General features: G+C 43.0%; 1 protein-coding gene across 5 annotated transcripts in view; it reads right to left on the bottom strand.

Moving 5' to 3' along the window:
* Positions 1-18858, bottom strand: part of LOC128945721 (integrator complex subunit 6-like) — a 39694-nt gene extending 20836 nt beyond the window's left edge. For all 5 annotated transcript variants that reach the window (XR_008483891.1, XR_008483892.1, XM_054289549.1 and 2 more), the window contains exons 1-4: positions 18664-18858; positions 18503-18580; positions 678-827; positions 132-221 (exon numbers count right to left, since the gene is read on the bottom strand). Coding sequence is in view for 3 of the 5 variants with exons in the window: in XM_054289549.1 (XP_054145524.1) it covers positions 132-221; positions 678-827; positions 18503-18580; positions 18664-18774 (429 nt within the window). In the remaining 2 variants the exon portion in view is untranslated. The remainder of the gene's footprint in view (positions 1-131; positions 222-677; positions 828-18502; positions 18581-18663) is intronic.
* Between the last annotated feature and the right edge of the window lie 2461 nt (positions 18859-21319).

The following is a 21319-nucleotide window of genomic DNA, read 5'->3' as shown; positions in this document are numbered from 1 at the left end:
GGTTTCTATTCTCTATAAAAACAGGTCAACTATGAAAAAGTACAATTAGCAGGAAAAAGCTGATTAATATTCATCTCAGCATAGCACCAACCTGCACAATCATAACTTGAAAGAACTTAATGAAAGTTTACCTCCTCTTGGACTCCAGCTGTATTTGTCAGTTTGTTTCCATCTGTGATGGTAATCAAAATAGATGGCTCCAAAAAGAACGGATTCCTTCCCTACAAACAAAAGCACAAGAATGCTAAGAGCAACCTTACCACACAGGATGAGAGGCTTGTATTTTTGTCATTATAAAATAAACAGTAAGATAAGCAATCCTTCAAAATAATCCTGTAATTTTGTAAATAGGTGTGGAACCACACAAAACTATACAAGATGGGCCACTTCTGTGTGCTTACACTTGGGGCATTTATACTCTGCTTCTCTGTACTTCAGTAAGGAAAAAATGCCAGCATTTTCCAGGGTCTTTTCAGTAGTCATAATAAGAAAAAATTCTTATTATTGAAAAATTCAAAAAAGCTTGACTTCCCAGCTCAAGCTCTTACACAGAGCTATCCAACATCAACAAAAAGTTAAATGCAAAAAGCAACTTGAACCACCAAAATCCCTCACCAACTATAATTTTAAAAAACATAGAAATATAAAAGACAGAAGACTATAGATAGATTTGTTACCTGTCCATAGTTGTCTATCCCAGATACTAATCTATTGAGATTTAACAAGTCAAACGATGACCTGAGTGCCTGACCAAGGGTTGTTAGTCCTGAAGCCTGAAGGTTTTTCAGTTCATTCATGAATGTTGCATGGTTTTCCTTCCATCCAGCCTGTTACATAAAACAAAAAAGCTTATTAGTTATTCTAGCAGCAAACTGCAATCAACTGCAAGTTGGCATTTATCTCTCTTCCCAACAAAAATTAATTATACTCCTGATTAACAGATGCACTGCACCATTTTCATGCTGCACACACCTAATCCAGGCATGCACAGCTTGATGTGAAACATGGTTACACCTAAATGGGAGACTCAAGAAACACACACACTGCCAAGCACTGGGAAAACTTTGCATCACCATGAAAACTGCTGTAGAGATGATGCTGTTAATAGAAGTATTTGGATTTAGCACGTAAATATTTTTTTAAGAGACACTGCCAAGTTTGGAAATCAGAAATGCAGCTGCCAAAGTAACAGCAAAGGTAAAACCAAGATAAAAGCACCATAATGTGACTGTCTCTTCTGGCATTTACCCATTCCTTTTTGTCCTTTATTCCTTAAATTAAGTCTGGAACAAAAGAAAGGAGTGGCTGCAAACACCCTATCAAGAATCAAATCACTGTTTAGTATCTCAGGGTAACAGCTTAAAATTTTGGAGGTCTTTAAAAAAGTTATTGCTGACAAAGGCTAGGGATGAAAGGAAGAGCAAGTGATGAGGGTGGATCACCAACAAGCACTCTGGACTCTCTGGTGAGCAGGCCCAACAGGTGTGATTCACATATCCTTCCCCTAAAAGTGGTTTAGGGGAAGGGTATGTGAACTAGATCTGAAAGCAATGTGGCTGCACAGTTGGGAAGCTATTTTAGAGAAGACAGCTCACAGGGAATTGGTACAGGATTTAAAGAGGCCTCAGCTAAAAGCTCACAGTCCTGGATATTCCTGCAACTCTCAGCCAAGGCAGCAGCTCTTCACCCAGGCTCACTCTCATCTGGCACCAGAGACGTTCCCTGTGCTCCAGCAGGAATCCCAGCTCTGCAGACATGGACAGGATCATTTCAGACAGCCTGACTGCTGCTGGGACAGCCTCTGAGCAGCACATCCCCCAGGTGAAGCAGCTTCTGCTCCCTGTGCCCCGACTCGGCACCTGCTGCCTGTGCCAAGTTGTGCAAGAACACAGGACAGGATCTTCCTGGGCTTTTTTAAGCTGCTCCAGCCCAGTGCCAGCCTTTAGCACACACTGAGGGCTCTGTGAATGGGCTTAGGACAAACATGTTCAGCACTGTAAAAGACAGAAGAATTGAGCAGAAAGGATTTGTGATGATCAACACTTCTGTTGAGTTGACAAGCCTAAGCTGGGTGGATTTCTTTTCAGAATGGAGAATTATCATAAGATGATACAACAAAAGCATTTTGGTCAAGTTTAGCTCCCTTAACCAGTTCTTCAAGCTTGAGATGAATGCAAGGGATACAAGTCAGAAAACTTTGCAATGGGACAAAGTAAGAACAGACTTTCACCAAGACTGGTTCAGCTTTATGATTAAACTGCCCTGGAAGCTCAAAAGAACCAGGTAATTCTCAATAAAACACCAACACACACACACACAACCACAGCTTAAAATACAGCATCTCATCAGCAGAGCCACAGCAACCTCCCACACGTGTGGTCAGCTCGAGGCAAAAATGAAATGCAAGCAGAGAGTCACTGTTCTGGAGTAAAAGTGACTTAGTTAATGGTACTTTTCCAGAGTGAAACAGCACCAAATCTCAGCAAGATGATTTGTCCTATCCTAAAAAAGCTTCTCTTAAACAATCTTAAGTGAACAGTTACCAAAATTGTTTTGTCTGAATTCTATGGATCCATAAATGCAGGTGAGACTGTTCCCTTTTGTCTGGCAAAAACACCCATCAGTGATTCCATCAGTGTTCTTGGGAACAGCCAGGCTGGAGTTCAGAAAGTGTTTTCCTGCAAAGACCATTTGCCTTATGTTGTTACTAAAGCACAGGGGGGAACAAAACATTTACAAAAGAAACATTATTCCCAGTCTACATTTCTTGATTTGAACTCCAATGAATTTAAGAGTATTCTTTATAAAATAAACAGTAAGTCTTCTTCACTGGTATTTGGAGATTCTGCTATTTTCCCATTGTGAAAATGTTTGCTCAGCTTCCAGCTCTCTGTTTGATCTTGCTGCAGTGTGGTCAACTGCCTGCAAAATAAAACATGTACCATTTCCTCAGGCAGAAGCTGGGAAGCTGAAGGTACAAGGAGCAGCTGATCACCAATGGTTGGCTGTCCAAGGAAACTGTTTTTCATCTTACAGCTCTCACAGGATCTTTATAAAGTCAAGGAGAACTGTACCTTTGAAATAAACAGAGTAAAATGGAAGAACTTCTCATCATGAGAACAAGAGCAGCAAATGCAAGATTTCCATACCCAGCTCTAACTAAATGTCTGATTAGTAGTAATGTACTCCATTCTCAAAAAAAAAAAGATTTTTGAATCAAAACCACTTAAATCAATGACAAGAAAGTCTACTTCTGTAAAATGTTTTTCTCCAGAAAGACTCAAGCCAATGTATATAATGAAACATGCATTTCAGGGACAGAAACTCCAGCCCCAAAGAGTCTGTATATTTTCCTTTCCATAGATACAGTAGGAACATTCTTCGGGCAAAACAGAGTCAAGTACCCCACACTGAGCAGATGCACAATGAGTTCACATTGAAGTGATTAAATAATAATCCTTCCTGAAGTTAAAATACTGCCACTAACATTGCTTACAAAAAACTCACTGGCTTTTTTTGCCAGGATAAACACTAATGACCAAAAAAACCCCAACCAAAACTCCACAACCTTAAAGGAGCAAACACATATTCCACAAAACTACAAATCCTCTGCAGGTCAGTAACTAAGAAGTCAGAACTGAATATTAGTTATTTCAGTTGTTTATGAACCAATTTGAGCAGTGAGAGTATTTGCCTCTAATCTCCAATATTACATTCCGACTCAGTCACTTTTATGCCCAGAATTTATTAATAGCAATCTGAGCAGCCTTTACCTTGCCAGTATATTACTGGCCTTTCCTTTGATAATTTATATGAACAAATAATTTTAGACTCTAAACACATACCAGAAGCCTTTCAAAGATAGCTAGGAAAAAACAAGTACTAAAATCAAAAATCTCACCCTCTTTGCTTATGCCAACAACAGACAAAAATGCACTGTCATTTGGCCTTCTGCAAGCTCTGGACACCATCCTACAAACCAGCCAGAGATTTGGAAGCATCACACCACCCTCCAGCTCCTGGCTTTGGCCTTGGCAAGCAAATCATGCTGACAAGAAATAACATACTTCAAAAGTAACATTTTTCTCTGCTAACTTAGTTTTCAGACAAATCCCTGTCCTGCTCTATATTTCACCACACAGCTCCAGAAGTATTTCAGCTGCTTCAAGAAGCAGGTAAGGTCAAACCAGCTTATTTCAGCAGGAGAAAGGCCCAGATTAACGAGAATGCAAACAGCAGGGTGAAAAATCCAGTGAGGAAAAGGAGGCCTTATTTGGACCAAGCAGAATCAGGACTAACTGAACATCAAAAGAACAGAGTTCAGCAGCAAAAGAAAATCTTGGCCAGAGTTGGTAGCTTAAAAAGACTTTGGAGAAACAGAAGATTTTAGCTACAAGAGAAAGAAAGAAAATCTTATAAAATGCTGTAGCAGGAGTTAAAAAACAAAAACAAACCACTCCACCTTTATCACATAAAAGGGGTAATATTGATGTACAAGTAAAACAGCACCAAGTTTTGAATATGTGTAACACAGATATTGAAATCTCAGCTACACTGGCTTTATCTGTCAGGTTTACTGGTCTCACTGTAGTGTTTTACTGGTTCATTGTTGGTTTGTTCTGGCTTTGATTGGGGCTGTGCTTTTTTTCTTTTATTCTTTCCAACTATTTCTTGGCACAGTTTTGTCAGCTTGCAAAAAAAAAAGGGGCAGAGGCAAAGGCTGGGCATTAGAGCACAAGAATTCCAGGTCCAAAGCAGTTCCCAGTTTCATCAGCTTCAGGAAATCCAGGGACATGGTGATGTGGAGGCTGCAAGTCTTCATCTTCAGAGCTTCTAATAAGCAATGCCATAATACAGAACTGCACAGTTTATTGTTCACTGGATTGCTTTCAGATCTAATCCAAAAACTGCAACATTACTAAAAATAATCTTCCAAGAAGACAATTTGCAATCCTGCATGCCAATCACAACAGCCTGTGTTACAGTACATACCCAATAGTTAGTTAAAGATACAGATTTTTAAGAGTTCTGCTAATGTTGCCCTACAAAGAACAACTGCATTTCAGATATTACAACTTGTTTATAGTATTTAAGTTTCTCAATAATTCAAGCTATTACTAAATGCACCCATCTTAGGAAAACAAATTACTTTAAGACAACATGCCTGTGGCATCCTAGCTTGTCAGTGGCAATCACTTGGAAAAAATAAGGTAAGAAAAAAAATTCAGCTGTTGAAATCTGATTCCACTCCTGTAATGGAATTTCCAAGTACCACAGGAAGACAGTGAAACCAGCAGAGCATTTTGCCTCCCAAATCACCAGAATGATTCATTTTTAAATTACCTTTCTGTTCACTGGTGACTGTACACATGATCACAACTCAGACCTGCTCATGTCTGAGCCAAAATCAAGCAGGTATTTCTTTTATACAGAAGTGAATTATGCTTTTGTACACACTACAATTCAGGGGGCTGCTTCCCAAATGCCAAAGTATCTTCACCTCTTTGTAATCTCCTGAACCAGTCCCAGCACTGCTCAGTGGGTTCTGCAGCAGGGAATAACCTCCTACACAGCCTTGAGCTTCCCTGCCTGAGTGCCAACAACTTTGGCAGAGGAGTTTTAGCAAGCCAAGACTGTCCTGGTCACCCCAGTTCTGCCACAAACAGGGAAAGGAGAGGTGCTGGCACCTGTGTCCCCTGCCCATGAAGGACAGGGTAAGGCTGCTTGTCACTACAGAGCAGCCAATGCCCATGCTACCCCCATGTGTTTGATTTGTTATTTGAAGATTTGCTAGCTAAGAATAGCACGCAGGAGAAGAAAGGTACTGACTGCATTATGAACACCAAATACATTTTTATTTAACGTTTTTCATTTTCCTAAAATAATTCAGAATCATATGATCTACCAATCACCTACTAATTTCATCCTCTCAAACGTATTTCTGTGCAAATGGGGCAGAAAAACAGCTCTAGGAGACACTTACAGACATTGACTCCCCTCCAAATACTTATGCATGCCATTTTTGAGGCAACAGAGCTCTCAGTTTTTCTGTACCTTTGGTTGCAGAACTCTTCTCATTTCAGCCCTTCCACTCTCTACTTTGTTCTGTGCAACAACACACCAGTCCTGTCACTGCACAGCACTGAACAGCCCACAGCAAAGAGACTCCCAAGATCAATTCTTTTTTGTCCTTGGCACAGGGGAGCAGCACAGCAGCCACCTCTGGTACCTGAGATGAGCACAGCTCCAGCACAGGACACTGGGACACAGTGTGAACTGAGCTCATCACTGGGGTGATGCTGAGAGCAGGGGGCTGCAGGGCTCACTGCTGGCTGCTCTGGACCTGCCTAACAAAGACCCTCCTCCGTTCTGAGTATTTGAGCAGGTAACAATTCACAGGTTTAAATTACTCCCTCAACAATCCCACAGAGCAGTCAAGTACAGGGAAGAGTCTACAGAAGCATCACTTGCTCCTCCTCATATCACAGCTAGTGAGCACCAGGTCAGTGTTAAGGCTAAGTATTGTGAATAGTAAGTTAATTGTTTCTTCCTGTGAAGTTACTTCTGCTGCTTTTGTAGGACACTCAAACTGAAAACCATCCATCAAAAGTCCTTCTTGAAATCCAGTGGTGACTTTCTGAAATTTTAGTTTTTTTAAAAAGCACCTAAATTCCAGTCAAATAAAACATCACAAAAGTTTAATATACATAAAACATCTCCAAGAGACCAGAGAAACATAAACTGCTTTAAAACATCTTTAGAAAAAAAAGACCCTGAAGTAGATGACTCCTTTGATCCCACACAGCTGATAGTCTGACACCAGATTTTTAGCAGAAAGCTGTCACTCTGAAGACCCCTCTATCTCCATCCACCTCCAGGCACCACAATTCTTCCTTTTTCTCTGGGTCACACTATGGACCTTGATAACACAGAATCTCTCCTGCCCTCACCCACACTATTTTTCCCTGCACAGCTGGAAACAGTGCAGGGAAGTTGTCACCTCCAGCTGTCGCTGGGGACACAACAGCCACACTGCAGCCCCTCCTGGACACCCCTCAGGTGCAGCACCCTCCAGTTTCACCTCCCCTCAAAGCAATGCAGGCCTTCACTCCAAGGAAGGGCTGCAGTGTGGAGGGAGATGCCAGGAGATGCCCTGCAATTGCACAGTTCTAAGATGAACTCTCCTGTACCTGCACCCATCAGACTGAATAATTTCTAGAGACAGATTGAACCAGTTGGTTTTCTAAAGCACATTAGTGAATGTTAACAACATCCTAGCACAGCATGTAAGTGCCAGTTTTTATTAGAGGCAGTCAGCTCCACAGAAAACTATTTCATCTTGTATAGAAAGTAGTATTTCTCCATGAAACCTTAAAATAAAAAAACCCAACCCAAAGAAAGCTCAGTCAAACTACACCATACAATTCCCTGTCCTTTCAAGGTGACTTCACCATTAAATAAGACATAGAAATGCTTTTCCTTCAAGAAGAATTCAAGATGTTTGCGTTACAAACAACTCAAATAACGTTAAAGCACAACACCCCTGCAAAACACAAGCAGAGAGGTTCTCAAGCTCCAGTTATGAAACAAGTACTGGGGCCTTTTGTTAGAATCAGCATTTAGAGAGAAGCAGCACCTGCTATAGGAATGCCAAATGCAGAAGCTGTATGAACAACTCAAAGCTGGAAGCTGCTTGGAACCAAGGGATAATAATCAATGCCAAGCAGAAAGAAAAAAGCCTACACTACCTTTTTATTTATTACCTGCTGCTCCTGCTTCAATCTATCTCTGGATTTAGCTTTTTGGTCATCAGTATTTCATGTATTTTGACAGTTACTCTCACTGCACTTTTTCTTGTACAAGGAAAAAAGGAAACACATGAAGAAAGGAAAGTATAAATACCAAAGAGATCATGGGATCACCCTGTTCCAAAAAGCATTCTTATTTAAATAGAAAAACACTATCCAGTTAAAAAGCACCTATTTCTGAGGAACACTCGAGAAGCCAGGATATTTCAGCACACAGCTGAACCAGAACAAGCCTCATTTCACACAACAGCTTAATGGAGAGGGAACACAGAAGTAATCACAGTCTGCAGCCTTAGCACAGTAAGCAAAACAAGAGGCTCCATGCTCCTGTTCAGCAGCATAGCAGTCATTGCAGGAATACCATGATAGGTGCATCTTATCCAAACACTGCAGAGAGGGCAACTGCACAAATGTGGAGGTTTCAATCAAAGATTTTCAGCTTCTCACAGTGCCTGCTGCTCCTTCAGCCTATCAAATGTGCTTTCAATGCCAACCAGCCCCAGCTCTGCCCTTCTGCTGGTCCCTTCCTACACTCAGCATGGCTGCAGAAGTCACAAGGAACAAAGGCAGCAGCTAAGAGGTTACAGAGTAGCTGCTGTCAGCACAAGGGATCCCTCACTGCACGTTTTTGGAAATCAAGTAGAAAAGCATTACTGGTGATACTCTAGCTTTACAGCCCAGAGCTGAAACAACACAGTATGTTTCACATTTATTTCGCAAAATGCCACATTCCTTCCTCCTTCCTTCCAGAAGTACATCACAGAACTAGAGCACCACACCAAAGTGCTACAGGTATTGCAAATTTACTTCAAAACTCAAGAATCTAGAAGGAGTCATCTAATCACGAGCTTTCCTCAATTCAGGTCTGAAATGCTGTTCAAGGCACTACTGAAGAAAATACTTTAGATGACCATTAAATCCATACACTCATGGAAAATATCAATGAATATTGATATATGATATACTGATCAATTGATATATGAACTATCAATCAGTCAGCCTGGCAAATGACTTCACTCTTATACAGCCAAAAATACACTGATAGCCTTGGGAGCATTATTATTGGTCAGATTTTTATTTCAGATGATGGCAAGGTTGGATTTCTTTTTAATGCAAGAGTCACCTGGACCAAAAGTAACCACCTGGGCTTAAGCTCTTGTGATTAGAGAAAGCTCCCCCAGGCCAGGGCAGGGCACATGGTCCAGATGCAGCCCTCCCATCCCACCCCACCCCATCCCAGCCTGGGAGAAGCATCGGGGCCCTGGCAGCAGCTAAAGGCACCAAGTGTTCTCCCTCAACAGATGCACATTCTCCCACAAAGCAGAGCTTAACTTTTTTTTCTTTTAATCAAAACTCACTGGCTGAACCATTAACAAGCTATGAAGACCAGTGCTAATGCATTATACTCACTTAGAAGCAGAGCATAGCAACACCAGCTTAACCACACTGTGGATCTTTGTTTTCTGTCCAATTAATTGCTCCACAACATCCATCTTATCAAGATCCTCACTTTTTCAAACACTATTTCACACGTTTAAGATTTTAAAAGCATCTGTGAGAACACAGACAAACCAACAACTGCCTTATCTTTAAAAAGTAAAATTAAGGCATTCTGAACTGTTAGTTTTTTTAGTCTAGAATAACATTCAATAAATTTAGTGCTGCAATTTGCATAGATACACAAGGAAAGAATCATAACTGCGTGGGACATAAAATAATAATAGTAATAGTAATAATAACAGCTATTTAAAAATAAAGCAAGACTTGTTCACCTATCTGATAATAAGCAGTTCAAGTTTCAGAGATCCTTGTCAATCTCAGTTCTTACACCAAAATAAAGTTTGTTTTTTTAATGCTCTGCAGAATGAATATACAGATCAATATAAATCTATGGGCAACTACAGATTCTGATCTGCACAATAAGAGTCTCTTTACAAGAATGAATCTCTTGGTACATTCTTAAAACTTCGATGCTAAAAATGCTGCTTACAGCTGAAATTGATTGCTACGTGTTTTTTAAGTATTCTGAAATTAGCCAGAAAAAATACAAAGCAAAACATTCCTTTCAATTATTGCCTGCTATATTTTTGGGGGGGTGCAAAAGCATAAGAGTTCCATTATTACGAGGTGCACTGTAAGAATTAAGTTGAAGAAAGAAAAAGAAATTCCAAGACTCAATCTACAAGAGTGAATTATTTAAGTAACAATCTGCGTTTAAAATTCAGAACAGCACCGGCTGCTCTTTACACTGCTTATTTTTTTATTTCTGGTGGGGTTTTTTGGGCTTTTTGTTATTTGTTTTGGGTTTTTTTGTTAGCCTGTGTTATTAAATAAAATCAAGGATATAGGCATTCAAAATGCAGACAGTGAAGAGAATCACTAAGGCTGAAGCCATCTGGAACCTTCTGCCAGGGCCCTTGGAGTTGCACCGAGCTCCAGAGCCCAGGTCACACGGTACAGAACGTGCTTCTTCCCACTGGATCCATGAGAACACTGCAGGAGACAGCTCTAAGATACATCTTTTCTAGATCACAGCAAGCTCAAAACATCATTGTTGCACCACTGCTGCAAATCATAGTTCCTCCTGGCAAGCTGTTATAAAATATGCAAGGGTGAACAAGGTAGAAGTGCCTGCAATCTTAATTACCTTTTTCCACTGTTAAAATGTGAGCCAAGCAAATACTACATCAGCTCTCACCAAGTTAAAAAAGAATGAATGCCCCTTCTCAAGGTATCACACATGTGCTCTGTGCATATTTACAGCCACACCACACTGCCAGGGTGCAATGCCCAGGCCTTTTTACATATATATACACCAACAAAAAAAGGCATCTTTCAAAAATGTCTTTTTTCAACTTCTAAGTGAGACTGAAATAATAACAGCACAAAAGAGACTCCATGTGCCCGGAACCACCAACTTCACAAAGCACCTTCCTCCTTACAGAACAAAAATATACAAAAACATAACTCGGGAGATCCAACTCAACTGTTTGATTTTAAGCTACTATTTTTAAAATAAAAGTGACCTTTGCACTGAGGATGAGTAAAGCCTCTTAATGCAAACCTATCTACTTTTGTCTAGTTTATCCTGTAGTCTTAAGGGCTTACATCTTTGAGTGTGTCCAAGCCCAAATAAAGACCCAAATAAAAAGATGAAAATATAAACTGCTATAGTGGCTCTGAACAACAGATGATGGTTTCCATTCAAGGCCTCTGGCATCTCATCTATTGCACAGCACAAAGCAGAAACCCACCTCACATGCAAAAGCAAGCTTTGACTCTGCAGATTCCTGCAGGAGCAGAACCAGTTAAAATATTTTCATTAAGAACTAACCCAACAACACACACTTGGCCTTCTGTGAAGACAGGCAGCAGGTGAAAGAACAAGTTCCTGTATTTAACTACTTCAAAATGATAATAAAAAGGACAGCTAAGCAGAGTTCAGTCCCTCCTATCTATCAAAAAGTTAATTTCTGAACTGTCCTTCCATTTAAATCGATTCCTTTCAAAAATTTAGCCATCACCTTTAAAGTTCTTGCAGGAATTTGATTTTTTACAAAATACCTCAATTTCAGAAGGCACAAAACTACACCTTTTAGAAGAATGAATCACCCTGATTACTACTGCTGTGGGTTTTTTTAAAAGCAAAAGGTACATTACTTTTCACAAAATTCCTCATTATAATGTTCTGTCCTCATTACACCAATTCCTGGAAGAGGTTGCTTACTACAGCTCACAACCAGGACACAAAGAAGTGAAGCAGCATGCTTATGCATGTTTAAAAGCATTTTAACATGTTTGACACTACCCAGTATGATGTTTCTCAGGAATGGGAATGTGCTTTTTAAAGGACACTCTCTACAGAAATCAATTTAGTACCTTTATAAGCTAAAAGGGACTACAATACTTCCTTGCTTGCTGCAGGGATGCCAAGTGATGACTCCTAAGATTTTACTAAAATATATTTTAGATGTTTTCAGATTCTGAGACACATGCACTGCAGTATTAAAATACAAACCTACCACCTGCACCAACAAGAACCTTCTGGCTATGGCCTTACTTATCCAATTTCAGAATAGATGACTAATTTTAAAAACGGAACTTTTTTGTACACATTCTTTGGTCAGATTTAAGTGATAAAGCAGTTAAATTGAAAGAAGTGTGTAAAAACTGTTTGGTGGTTATTCTCAAACAGTATTGAGTTGATTTTCTTTTGCCCTCAAAAAAAATTACACAATCCTATCTGCATGAGTGTTCCTTTAACAACTGACTTCTGTTTCTCTTCCTTAAGTCATTGTGTTTAACAGAGGAAAAGCAATTGTTGGCTTTAACCTGCCAGTCATTTCTGCACGAAGACAGCCTCTGAAAACACACAAATTTCACAACAAAGCCTCAAACAAGCACAGTGGAAGACACGGAGGAGAGGTGTGTGCAGTACTTCCCAGGCAATGGAAGATGTTGGTGCTCAGAAATAAAAATACTGCTGTAACTGACCCAAGAAGGGTGTAGTGGTAGAACAGGAATGGTTATCTCTCTGCACTGAACAAGTACAGAACAGTCTCCTGAATTAGCTATCAAGAACAGACACTGTCTGTGCTGCTTACACTCCATCCAGTCCCTCAGTCCTACATTCAGCACCTTTTTCCCCCTTTCTACAACGCCTGGCTAGTGGGTTCACCAAGTGTGTGCCTCACTAACAGCATATCTGGAGACAAAGATAGGCCTCTCCCACTGAGCTCAGCTCTCCTTCCCTGTTTCAGCTCTCAGATAGCAGCCTCCCTCTTGCCCCTGCAGCTGCTATCTGCCTTGCACCAAAAATTCTGCCTGCACACCCCAGTGCCAGCTTGTAAACCTCCAAGTGTATTCCCAGCTGCTCACACCAGCCCTTCCACAGCACAGGCCACCAAGAACTCGTGCCTGCCAAAAGTCAGATCTTTTACATATAAAACCCAATGATTTTCAGTGTCTAAATGTTCCTGTAAAAGCTTAATCAACTCAGGCTTATTCTGTGCAGCTGCTACAGTTAAGCTTACTAGGTATCCTTCATGTTTTCCTCCTTCATAAAAGTGGAATAACACAAAATGCATTTGCTACCACCTCAGGCAGCATTCCTGCAGATCTTTGCCTCAAACCCAAAAGGTTTCATGGTTGGGTTCCTCTTTCTCCCTGCAGCTCTGTCAGGAGCTCTGATCTAATTTTTTCCAGAAACAGACAAACAGATCTCACATCTCTTTCAGCAACACAGCTTATTCATTTGCCTCTGCCCTGTGCAGAGTGAGTGGCAATCAGTTCCATTCTGCAACAGCACAGGTTCTCCATGAAAGCAAAATTTAAAAATGCTTGCAGAAGTTTCTGTGCCACTGAAATAGAAGACAGCAAAATTACTTTCCTCAAGTGTGACCTTATGAACTCCCTGTTTTGAAGCACTATTTCAATATCATAAATTAACAGGTTATTTACATACAATAAGTATTCTTTGACAAATGTTTAAAAAAGCCTCTATAAATTCCTGCTCCAGCCTCTAAAATATCCCAATCCAACTCCAGAATTTCAGGGGAAAAAAGAAGAGGTTGCTCAGAGTCCATCATGAAGAGCTGTTTCCACAAGGGAGCTCTTTAGCACTGAAACATATGTTCAGGCTAGCAGGGAACAGCAGTGGAACTGGAAGGCATCCTATCCATCAGTCCCAGTTTGCACATCTCAAACAGTGCAGTGTTTCACACACACTGTATAAAGTAATTTGAGCTCCTTCTTAGACAGCTACATATTTCTGCACTCAAACTCATGGAGACTATTTCTGCAGTGCAGTCACAGCTGACTCTTGCATTCAGTATAACACAACAGAAGGAGGAAAATATGTAATTCAGAATATAACTTATGTTCTCTCAGTCCTCTGACTTGTGACCAGATCATTTATGAAGGTCAGACGATGGAGTCTCAGAAGAACATAAAACAGAAGTCATATTTCTGTGACCAGATAATAAATAATATTCCTTGAGCCCTGAGAAAAGGCCATATCACTGCCAGCAGCCAGGTATCAGTCACAAGGGAACAGGGCAGTCCAGTTAATCAATAACTTCACATAAGGCCACCATTGTGTTTTTGGTCTGGGCCTGAACTCGCCAGTTACAGCCCAAATCCACAAGAAAACCACAAACTGCAGGATGTGAGGTTTCACAAAAATCAAAAATGGAAAAAATAAATGAAGAGTTAAGCCTTGCTTTCCTTTTCAAAAATTCTTTGGGCTAAGATTTTGGCATGAGCTCCATTTTCAGACAAATCTAGACAGATCTTGCTGAAACATCATCACTGGAAAATAAGAAAAGCTTGCAGGGAAAAGGGTAGGTGAGAAGACTGTTCTCTTTTCTCCATAGTTTTACTCTAGCACCATTAGTTCACAAAAAAAAAACCAAAAAGGATTCTGCCCACTTACACCACAGCATGTGCTTATGTACAGAAAAACATCTATATTTGACAGCGGATACTGAAATTTATGTGATTTCAAAAAAAAAAAAAAAAATCTACTGGGTAAATCTACGAAAAAAGCCAGAGAAGGCCATGAGGGCCATGCCAGGAGCTGCCCTGGGAGCTGGGGCAGTGCCTGGCACGCTGCCACCCTCCTGCCAGGCACTCCAGATCAGCCACGTCCTGCAGGAAGGGTGAGAAGGGTGGGGTGGCACACAGGGCTGGAGGTGCTGCAGCACCAGGACACAACAGGGCTGGCATGGAGCAAGATCCGGGCTCCAGCAATCCCCGGACACAAAGTCCTCACAACAAGGACACATCAGGAACCGTGTTCCCTCAACAGGACAATGCACTTCTCTTAGCCAGAAGGCCAGGAACATCAAATACCCTGCCAGGCTGCAAGGCTGCTCTTGAAGCCATTTTTCTTATCCAACTGGACACACACTGCAAATAAATTCCTTCTGTAACTAAATTTAGGCACTAGTGTTCTAGTAATAATAAACACCTTTTACAAAGGTGCTTTACTGTACATCTTATTACCTTGCCATGCATGCCAAATACACAAAACCAGATACCCAAATACCAGAACAGACTGGCTCACTTCCACGTTAACATGGCACTAACTAGACAGACTCACCTTATAGCACCCTATCACAATTTCAATCTAAAAAATACACTAAAAACATCAGTCTGAACATCCTTACTTCATGAAGTAACATACTGATTTTACCTCCTAGTTAATGAAATGAGAGTTTGACCCAACATCCAACAGAATGTACAGGTATTTTTCCACTGACCTAAACAGGATCACATCACTTGACAATTACAAGGTTAATACATTTCATAACATGCTTTTAAAATATTAAATATTTGTCTCTTTCTGTAGAGTATTTTGGAAATAAAGTAAGAGCTATAAATGGTTGCACCATAATTGCTGTCACAAATCACCACCTATACATTATATAACAAATAGGAGCCAAACAGCTGACGAGGTTCCAGAGGAATCTGCTGCCAGAGTGGGGCTGAGATTCCTGCCATCCCCATCTTCCTGTCCCCACCTTCCCAGGACAACATCCTGACTCCTGTTTGGACATTTGTAATCACAGCTCTTTGCAGAGCCCCACTGCAAACTGACAGACTAAATAATTCCATGTTTAAAAAATGGCACAGAGAGCTACAAGCAGCCAAACACAATCAACAGGTCCTGTAAATAATTTCAAACCATCTATACTAAAGACAGTTTCAAAAACAGCACCTTACTTTCACAGATTTTGGCAAATCATCTGTGCAACAGCATGATTCTTCCATTAGCACAATACAATACATGTGCATAATACTTTCTTTATATATTCTTGTCCATCAAAAGTGAACCAGTGCTGTTGGTTTTAAATACTTTAATGTTACAGACAAATTCTGAAATAAACCAACCCTAGGCACATATCTCACCTACCCCTGCTCCAAAGCTCAAGTTCCTGTAACTTCTCTGCCTTCTAGGTGGTCTCAATCCCCCCATCATATTATTTCCCTCAAGTGCTTCACTGGTAAACTGAGAGACTATGTAATTCAATTAATATAAATCATCAAGAAAACAAGAGGATAAAGCACTCACTGCTGCACATACTTGGAAAGCAAGCCTGCAAAATGCATTCACTTGCCAGGTTTGTTTTTACCTACTCTAAATCAAGAGAAATAAAGTGTTTAACTGCAGCAGCATTAGTAAAGAAACCAGATTTTATATCTTTTACAGGCACGTTCTGTAAGACACAGAGAATCTGGCCTGGACCAGAAACTTTTCCTGGCACAACTGTGGTTGTTAAAAAACACAACAGAGGGAACATCATAAATACCAGAGCAGGTCTTGAGAACAAGTCTCCAACCAGGGAGTCATCACTGCTGTGAGGCTTTCTCTGCTCAAGGAACAGACATGATGACAGCCCAGTAACACTCATTATTCCATGAAGTCTTTATGCAATAGTTGAGCTGCACTTGTGATCATAATTACTATAATCAGATATTTATTGAATCTGCAGCCCGTTCCTAGAAAAGTTACTAATTTTTGAAAAAATATTTTAAGATTGTTTAAGGACCAATTTAGAAAGCAGTGTGCTAAAGGCAGAAATAAAAATTTCTAAGAAGAAACATTAGCAAGTTACAAGCAGCACAGTACTTTTCCTTTCCCTCGGCTATTTAATGTATATTAAATATGACTGAATGCTATGATGGGTATCACAGCCTCATTTATTTCAATTACTATTTACTAAAACTGTCAACAGTCAGATGCTCATTAGCACATCAGAATGTACACAGATGCTTATTAAACACAAGGATCTTCCTCAGCAAATCTGAGCACAGACGTGGTAATAACCTGTAGCATTACCACACAGAGCTCCAGCAGCAAAGTCGTTTTTTCATTAAGTCACCAGTGTGCCCGCTGTCACTGCAGGGAGCAAGTTCATTCCTCAAACTTAAGATACACTTGTGAAATATTTGACACAAAACTAGAAGAAATCTAGGACAAAAGAAATCCAGTTAACACTAGCATGACAAAGACTTAGGGTTTGCATCCAGGCACAAACACGGATTGGGAAAATGGTGTGTGCAGTGTGTCTAAAAACACCCCTCCTAGGCAGATGGAGGATTTTTGACAGTAACTTTCTGTAAGTCAAGGATGATTTCAATTCACAGAAATTATTTCTACACCTTCTTCTGAGAAAATGAAAGGTGCAATACCAAACAATAAATACTTACTCTGTGACCTGTCACTTCGGAAAGCTGTGTAAATGTATTACTGATGAAAGGAGCCAAGATTCATGGCTCATGATAATTACATTTCCTGGTTATCAAAGATGTGAGTAAGTGAATAAGCTCACAGCACCAGTGAGCCTACTTACTTCTTAAATGTCTCAAGAAGTTCTAGCTGGGAGATCTAGAGAGTATTTTCCTTTTTTCTCTAGAATGACCAAGAATGTATTTGTACATGAACTTCTCTGGCCTTCATAGCATGGGTCAACAGTTATTATAAGCAGTGTATTACTCTGAGTAAATACAGTTTTAATCCAGGACTATTCAGGATTCTAAAACTCCCACAGCAATGCTTTCTGTGACACACTTTACCTAAGTGTTTTCAGTTAGGATGTCTACATCAGCAAGCTGCAGCCTTCAGCATAAGGGGTGCAGCACCATGGTTGTTTTTTTTTTACTTCTGCCTAAACCTCGTGGTGCAGTGGAGAACGGCATGGCTGTACTTGCCTCAAACTCAAGGAATGAGACAACAGGGACAAGAGGAGCCAGCCAGGCAGACTTGTTTACTCTCATGGAGGCTTAGGGCAAACCTCATCATTCTCTACAACTCCTTTACAGGAGGCTGCAGTGAGAGAGGGGCTGGTCTCTCCTGCTGTGCCTGCAGAGAAAATGGCCTTAAGCTGGGACAGAGGAAATTCAGATCAAATATTAGAAAGAAAATTTTCAGGATTCAGGAGGTCAGGCTGTTTAGGGAGGTGGCAGACTCCCTGTCCCTGGCAGTGTTAAAGAGGCTGGCAGTGGATGATGTGGTTTAGGAGTTACAGTAGCAGTACGGGGTTGATGGCTGGACTTGGTGATCTTAATCTTCCAACCTCGATGATTCGATGGCTTCACATCCAGCTCACCACAACCCTGCACGGAGCGGCGGCTGAGAGCGCGTTCCATGGAACTGGTGCAGGCTACCGTGCCCAGCAGGATGAACGGGGCGGGAGGAGCGGGGCAGGGGGACACAGAGCCCCAACACTGAGCGGGGCTCCTTCAATCGCAGAGGCGGAAACAGCCGCGGGTGCTGTCCCACACCCACAGCCGCGCCAGGGCCGGGCCCCCGCGCTGCCCCGCGGCCGTGAGGGGTAACCGGCCCCGGCCTGTCCGCCGGGCTCGGGCCCGGCCCGCCCCACCCTGCCCGCGTGTCCCGGGGGGCTCGGGCTGCGCGGGGCCCGAGCGCGGCGATGGCCCCGCCGGAGCCACCGCCCCGCGGGGGGCGGAGCGCGGCCGCCCCTCGTTGCGCCGGGGCGGTGAATCACGGCCCGCCCGTCTCCTCCCCCCCCCTCCTCCATCTCAGCAGCGCCCTCAGCCTCTCTCCTCCATACAAAAGCAAAATGTCCGCCATCTTCACAGGCTGCTGCTGCCGCCGCCGGGCCGGACGGGGCCGCGCCGCGCCAAGGGCGGCCCAGCCGCGGGGCCGAGGTGGCCGGGGGGGTCATTACCTTAATGCAGTAGGGCGGCTCGTCGAACGTAACCAGCATGTACCTGTCGCCGCGGCTGGCGGGGTCCCGGGCCCGCAGCTGCGGAGAGAGAGGAGAGAAGCGGCGTGAGCGGGGCGAAGGGGGCGAGGGGGGCGGCGGCTCCCCCGGCGCCGCGCACTCACCTTCATGAAGATCTCCACGGCGCCCTTGGCGATGTCCAGGTAGCTGGTGCCCAGGTACGCCCGCTGGTTCATGGAGGCGGACGTGTCTATGAGGAAGAGGAGGATCGGCATGGTCCAGGCAGAGCCCCGGCCGGCGGGCTCCCTGCGGAGGAGGCGCGGCGCTCGCCCGCGGCTCGCTCGGCTCTGGCGGCGCTGCCCGAGCTCGCCCGGACTCAACTTCTCTTCCCTGAGCCTCCACCAGCACCATGTGACCAGCGCGCACGCCATTGGCTGGCAATTATACCGACATTTGCATATTCATGGTGGCGCGCGCGCGCGCGCGGGGCGGGGGAGAGAGGGATGGCGGCGGGCGCGCGCGCGCCGCACCTGTCACACACACACAGCGCCCGCCCCGCCCCTCTGCGGGGTCCCGCGCCCCGCGCTCCAGGGGCCGCCCCGCCCGGCCCCTCGCGGGCCGGCCCCTCACGGTCGGTGCCGGTCTCGATCCCGATCGCGCCGTGTGCCCCCGGTACCCGCGGCTGAGTCACCGCGCCGCCGCCTCACCTCGGCTCGCGCAACCCTTCATGGCTGGGGAGTATGCAGGAGCTGTGTGCTGGTCCCGGGGAGCCGAGCGAAGCCGCTCAGAGCTCACCCGGTGACATAATCGGCCCCCTTCCTGCGCTCCAGACGTTTCACTTAAGCACTGAATCCCCAATCCCCATATGTGATCCTTTCCCGGGTCAGGTAACATCTCCCACAGGCAGTGCCTGGATCTGGCCATCACACACTGACAGGGCACCTCAGTGTACCTGGATCAATGAAGGATGGCAACAAACTAATCGTGGCAAAACTGAAAATACATAAACCCTACAGTATTTCCTACCACTCAGAAAAATAAAAATAAAGTATTGTCAGAAAGGAGGGATCACATACTTAGTTGGCCTGGAAAGTCTTTCTGAGATCATCAATTCCAACCGATGGCCCAACACTTTGTCAACCAGGCCATGACACTGAGTGCCACGTTCAGTCTTTCCTTAAACACCTCCAGGAACAGTGACTCCACCACCTCCCCGGGCTGCCTGTTCTAATCACCCTTTCTGTGAAGAAATTCCTCCTCATATCCAACCCAAACCTCCCCATACAGCTCAAGGCCATGTCCCCTTGTCCTGCCGCTGGTTGCCTGGGAGAAGAGCCCAGCTTGCCCTTGGTTACAGCCTCCTTTCAGGTAATTTTGGAGAGAAATAAAGTCCTCCCTGAGCCTCCTCCTCAAGGTGTCCTGCTCCAACAGGCCTGGCAGCCACCACCGACAGCAACCAGATAAGGGGAAGGAGACTGAGGAAGTATTTAGCACTATGTGCACTCATGAATGCTTGTTTTCTTCTAGGAGCAAATCCAAAACACACAAAAGAAGCACTGCCAGCATGTATCTTACTTTAAATTAATAAAGAAACTGATAATATTTTCCAGTGCTTTTAAATTCAAAGGCTTTTTCCATGTATTGTTTTGCCATTCATTTCAACAGCAGGCAGAATCAACTTCAGTTCTCACTCCATTTTTGTGAAGCACTTGGACAATACTGTTGTTGCACAACATCACAGGTGAATTCTAATGCCCCATTACAAAGCATTACAAAATACAAATGTTGGTAAAGATACCATTGCCCATTTTGCTCAGAATAATCAAGAGATGTAAGCTAATTTGATTCAGGCATGTACTCATCCCTTTTATTACCAGAAAAAGTCCAACACCTGCACACAGGGCTTGCCACATCTCCATATTGACTTTAGAAAGACGATTGTCTTTTAAAAAAACCTCTGCAGATATTTTTCAAATAACATTATCTCATTAATTAATTCTATTGAACCAAAAGTAGGTAAATTAAATAGTTGAAAAAGAATCCTGTCAAACATGGAGACTCCATTCCATTATCCAGGCCCTCCATAAGTTGTGCATGTGTATCTGCAATTAAGGTTTCTGAATTTTAACAATCATAGCAGAAAGGCCAGGAGGGATAAACAGATAAATATTTTTACGCAAGTCATTAGTGCACATGAATGGAGCCAGACTGAAACAAATGGGATTTGAATCTCTGTAGATAAGATAAAAATGCAGATACTGTATTTTTGTACTGCTGCATGTTAGCCTGGAAAGATAACTCCTGGACGGGAATGGATTTGCAAAGGCCTGAATGGAAACTGAAGGATTGGTAGAAGATGCCACCTAACACTGCCAGGTCCTGGCACGGGGAACCCGATGAGGCCACCTATGAATTGCTCTCATGGCAGCCAGATGAGCTCAGAGACTCCTTCTGCCTCCAGCTGACCTCAGCCAATTCCAGCTGGCAGCCCAATGCCCGTGTCCTGCAGCCTCCCTGACTGGCTCTATGAAATGCTAAACAATTACAAGTTCATATCCTCACCCTTTTTTTTTATAATTCCAGTTCACCAGATAGCTAAAAGCTGTTTCTTTGCTATCCAAACATAGTATTTAAAGGTCAAGATGAAACTCTTGTTTCCCATTTCACAGGCTGACCTTTCCAAGGGCAGCAGCAGGCAAGGTTCACATACTCTTCCTCTTTCTGTCTTAAGGATCTTGTTTTTAGGTCCTGCTCCAGCTGGACACCACAAGAGTTAAAGTCTAGCAATCTTCTAGGTACAATGCAAGACATTTATTTAGT

The sequence above is a fragment of the Melozone crissalis genome, unplaced genomic scaffold (assembly GCF_028551555.1).
Source record: "Melozone crissalis strain CALT ecotype California unplaced genomic scaffold, PUWL_Pcris_2 ptg000068l_1, whole genome shotgun sequence".
Lineage (NCBI taxonomy): Eukaryota > Metazoa > Chordata > Aves > Passeriformes > Passerellidae > Melozone > Melozone crissalis.
Note: the sequence above shows the minus strand (reverse complement) of the source record. Positions and strands in the feature narration are given on the sequence as shown.